Source organism: Tremella mesenterica (genome assembly GCF_000271645.1).
Source record: "Tremella mesenterica DSM 1558 unplaced genomic scaffold TREMEscaffold_10, whole genome shotgun sequence".
NCBI classification, from domain to species: Eukaryota; Fungi; Basidiomycota; class Tremellomycetes; order Tremellales; family Tremellaceae; genus Tremella; species Tremella mesenterica.
Genome location: NW_006711234.1, coordinates 873,167 through 878,236, shown reverse-complemented (window position 1 = coordinate 878,236; position 5,070 = coordinate 873,167). Strand labels below are relative to the sequence as shown.

The following is a 5,070-nucleotide window of genomic DNA, read 5'->3' as shown; positions in this document are numbered from 1 at the left end:
ATACAAAAGTTGGAAGATAAGGTATGGACTATCAGCAAGAATGTCCGTACAACCTCGAACCTACTAAGGAAACTGGATCATCGATACCCTTGGACCAATACACCATCACTGCAAAAATATCATCCCCATGCCTATCAGTTGGATTTACCTACTTCTATGCGTATCCCACAATGTTTTCCATGTTCAACTACTTGAACCTTATCAAGAAAACACTATCCCTAACCGTATACAACCTCCACCACCACCAATAGAGGTTGAAGGACAAGAAGAATATGAAGTTGAAGCCATATTGGACAGCAAATATGATAAACGTCTGAAAGAACCTCGACGTTATCTAGTCAAATGGCTTGGTTATAATGAAACCACCTGGGAACCAACATCAAACCTTGAGAATGCTATGGATTTAGTCCATGAGTACAATCAGAAACATAATATCCGGCACTAAGCACGTTTAGAGTGCTCAACATTAGATCAGATTCATCCCTTTCATATCAGTCAATCAATATCAGATTACTGTTAGCTCAGTGGTTAAGATACTAATTCTTTAGTTTTTGACCCTGGGTTCAACTCCCACACTGACTGTCTGGTTGCTCGGAAGGCACTCGTCGGCTGATCGGGTCGTGTGGCGGGTTGGGCCTAAGGGGGGAGGTTTCTGGGGCTCCGTAAACACCCGGCAAGGGGTTTTTGCCGATTTGTCAAATTTTCACCCCACCTCAAGCAAAAATGGGCCTTTGACACCAGTTATTGAAGAGACGGTTCATCACTTTTCCATTCAACCCAATGCATTCACATAGTATATTCTCCCCTTTAGTTCAGATCAAACCAGAATAGCTCACTAGAGTCAATAAACTAGTCCTGTCCCTTTGCGGTCTCGTATCCTGTCTTTCGGGAGGAACATTCACCAGCGGCGGCGGTACAGTCCCATCATCGTATGTACTTGTTGGATGAACTGCTTACGCATTTCCTTATCTTGGGTTTCCCTGATCTGCTGAGCCGCATCCCACTCTTTGAGGAAGTAAAGGTGTTCCGACAGCTGCATCATAGATGGACCATAGGGAAGCTCTGAGTGGTGAGTGGACAAGCGGCGGCGAGTCACCCTTGGGGTCGGAGAGCGAGATTGGCGAGATGCTATATTGGGAGGTGGAGAGATAGGCGTATACAAGGGAGAACCGGCAATGTAGGGATTAGAAGGACCATGGGTACCAGCATAAAAGTGATCCGGCGACTGATAGTCAACAAAGATCAAGACCATCTTTCGCACAATGACTCAAGGAAGAATAAAGAAAAAAAAAAAAAAAAAGAAGGACTCACCGGCGATGGATCCCTATGATAGCGATGATGATGTTCCTCATGCTCATCTTCATACTCCTCCGACAAATTGCAAGTGATCCCAAGACGAACACAATGATAACAAGCGGTATTGCGGCCATGTTGAGTACAAACCCGACCAGGGTGGTCACGACAATTGATACATTTCTTTGCGCGAATAATACCAAAACGGCTTATCTGGTCCATTTTATTGTGACGCCAAATTGTCTGATCATCAACTACCTTATGTCTAGCAGGGAAACAACTCACAGTGGCTGATAGATGGGTGTTACCAACTTCAGGATTGACCACAGGTGTAGGCGTAGTTGATGCCACAGAAATCACTTCGACGGACGAGGTTGACGGATTACCCACAACTGAGGTGGAAGAATCTGAGGATAGGCCATTATCAAACCAAGAACTAATGTCGGAGTCGTTATCGTTGTTCATGGTAGAAGGCTGAACAATCGACGGGTTGACAGTTGGTTCGACCTACAACATCAGTCAATGATCAACATGGACAAGGTACTCACAGTGCCAAATGCATCGGCCATACGATCTGATTGACGAGAATTGTTGAGTGAGGCAAGAAGGTGATCCCAGTCAACATTAGAAAGATCGATTGTGCCGTCAAGAAAAGGGTTGGACATATTGAAGATTGGTGTTTTGTGATTGTCAACAGAAGATAGGCCGGATTGAGAATAGAGAAGTTAGCATACTGGCGGATGGTAATTTGGATTATATAACGAAAGAAAGAGTGGTACTAGCAGGACATGTTCGACTCATCGGAGTTCGCCGAGTGGAGGAGGGAATACTGTCACGACTCGGTAAAGTCGTGACCCGTGATTCAGGGATTTTCATGTTTTTCGTACGATTTCATATGAACTCACCCGAATTCATACGATTTCATATGAACTCACCCGAATTCATACGATTTCACACGAACTCACCCGAATTCATATGATTTCACACGAACTCACCCGAATTCATATGATTTCACACGAATTCACCTGAATTCATATGAAATGACCACGATTTCATACGAAATGACCACGAATTCACATGAATTCATACGAAGTCACCCGAAATCATATGAATGATTTGCGCATCAGAAGTCCCTTGGAAAAGGATATAAGGAGGACATTTCTAGCTTGTAGTTTCTTCTTCTCAAGGATCAAAATATTATTTGCCACTCACAAAAGACCTCATCTTGACATACTACTTACATCTGACACATCCCTCACCATCATTACCCCTGTCCACACCATCACATACACCCTTATTGTCATCTCGACCTGCCCGGATCCTTCGCAAGTCACTTAGTCGTCCGACCATATCACAAGTCTACGGACAACATACTAACCGTCGTTGTCCAAGCTAACTAAACAGTCGCAGTCCACCTGTCTTTGATTCCTCGAGGTCTGTCAAGGACAGGACCGTGACACTATGGGTCAGCATGGATCAGTACGGATCACCCTGGGTCAAACTGACACCACCTTGGGTCAGGCTGGCGTCACTACGGATCAGGCTGGGTCAGCACGGATCAGCATGGGACGGGACCATTCAGGCTGGCGTCAGGATGACGCCGCCCGGAGAGGTGGCACTACACCGGGGGGACCAAATGATGGATATATAAGGAGCACATTTTGTCTTGATCCTCTTCAAGGATCAATCTATCATAAGTTACATTTAGTTACAATAGTCTTCTATAGGCCTTCCATAGTCTTGACATACATCTTCGGTCTACTTCGCTTCGCTCGCCGACACTTCGGGATCCTTTGAGCATACCTTCGGTCACATCGTCTTTTCGACCACATCCCTTCGATCTTCAATCTCATCCCTCGATCTTTGATCACATTCTTCGATCTTCAACATCACACCTCAATCCCTTCGATCTTCAACATCTCAATCTTCGACCACACAAGTCTAGTGGTTGTGCAACTTCGCCTCCGCACAACCCGAGCTCGCCGATTACGACTTCCGCCGTCTACTCGTCGCTGGCCCAAGGCCTGCCAGGTTCGAGTCGTAACAGCTATTGGATACTGTCTATCATGGACTGAGTCTGATATTGAATGGGTGAGCGTTGACAGATATGTGTGTGAACTACCAGGAATGTGTGGCTGATGAACAGAGTGATGAAGATGGTGAAAGCTTCTCGGAACACATACCTTCCAACAGTGATCGCAAGCTACCTTCCGAGGACGATTGCAAGCTCACCAAGCCAAATCTCGAAAGCCATCCAATTCCCCGTACTGCCAGAGTACGTCCTGTGGGAGTTCAGCTCGCTTTGGGTGCAAATTCAGAGCGGGCTGTTCAGACGGATGGAAACCGAGCAAGGCTTGAAGGGTGGAAACAGATAGAAATTCCAGAGGGGATTCTGCCGGCTTCCAAGGGAAACTCAGGACCGGCTACTGAAGAGTATCAGACTGGAAGGGGAGACCAAGAACCTAAGTCCCATGAAGGAGAGACGGTCAACTCTGGAAAGAAACGTAGGAAAGGGAAGCGAAGGGGGAAGGAGTCAAAGAAGAAACATCAAAATAAGCAGAAACGCAGACAGGCTAAAGCGGGACACCTCGGTATGTGCCGGTCATTGATATCCCTACCAGAGTTTTATGCTGACTGCAAGTCCAAATCTATGCTGTTACTCCAACAAAGATTCAAACCCATGGGATATGATAATTTACGTGAATCCAATCAACAAAATGTGCTTGACTACATGGCAGAAACTGCAGACATGTTATTTGGCCAATACCCACTATCAATCCCACCTTGCTCCTTCGCCATCCCATGTCTACGCTTTGGTCAAGTCACAGAACATGTTCCTCAATACTGAATGATACATGTACCCATCTTCTTCAGTGAGAATGATCAGAGGATCATCTGGCATGCCTCCACCTAGACAATCCTACTGCGCTCTTTCTAGATCTGAAGTCAGATCGCGATTTCGTTCAACGGTTATCCCAGGAGATCAAAAACATCAAAACAAAAATTTGCAAAAATTGCGCATCCTTCACTTCCACTTCCACTTTTCCTCTTTCACCTTCGTTTCTCTTATTCCTCAAATCCACGCTTTGCGACAAGCCTCTGGTATCGACGCTCTCGGCTGGGAGTGAAGGCAAGTCCTGCAGAAGCGCAGGTGAAGACAAAATCCCTTCCACACTTTTTGCTTTTTCCACTCATTACTGTCGGAAATAGAGCAATCGGTAACTGCCACATTCAAGCGCTATCGCTATTGCCGCGTATTCCCTCGTCTCATCTCTCACCTCTGTCAATATTGTACTCTTCATGCATTCTACTTCTACATCTGACAATTTCTGCGTATTTCCTTGTCTCATATGTGTGACCTCTGTCAATATTGTACTCTTTATGTATTCTACTTCTACATCTGACAGGTTATGAGCCTGGGATATCGCTCTTAAGACGACATCTAAGTGCTCCCGACACCCCCTGTGGTCCCTCCAGCATTAGAATCAGTAGAACTATCAGTAGAATCATCAACCCACTTCAAAATTTTCGCTTTTTGCTTCAAATTGAGTTCCTTCGCTTTCGCTGGAAATCATGTTTCTCACTCTCACCCTTGTCAGGAATGGATAAAGTAGAATGCATAAAGAGTACAACATGACAGAGGTCAGATATGAGACGAGGAAATACGCAGAAATAGTCAGATGGCGAAGTTGAATGCATGAAGAGTACGATATTTACAGAGGTGAGAGATGAGACGAGGGAATACGCGGCAATAGCGATAGCGCTTGAATGTGGCAG

At 45.5% G+C, this 5,070-nt stretch overlaps 2 protein-coding genes across 2 annotated transcripts; one reads left to right on the top strand and one right to left on the bottom strand.

The window, feature by feature from the left end:
* Positions 1-898: 898 nt before the first annotated feature.
* TREMEDRAFT_64307 (uncharacterized protein) lies at positions 899-1,958 on the bottom strand (the record flags this gene model as incomplete). Its single annotated transcript, XM_007006507.1, has 4 exons — positions 899-1,225; positions 1,312-1,536; positions 1,579-1,800; positions 1,842-1,958. 4 exons carry the CDS (start codon positions 1,956-1,958, stop codon positions 899-901), a joined length of 891 nt encoding a protein of 296 aa, XP_007006569.1.
* A 796-nt stretch (positions 1,959-2,754) lies between these two features.
* TREMEDRAFT_64306 (uncharacterized protein) lies at positions 2,755-3,984 on the top strand (the record flags this gene model as incomplete). The annotated part of the gene is made up of 4 exons (XM_007006506.1): positions 2,755-2,840; positions 3,234-3,384; positions 3,440-3,884; positions 3,935-3,984. 4 exons carry the CDS (start codon positions 2,755-2,757, stop codon positions 3,982-3,984), a joined length of 732 nt encoding a protein of 243 aa, XP_007006568.1.
* Between the last annotated feature and the right edge of the window lie 1,086 nt (positions 3,985-5,070).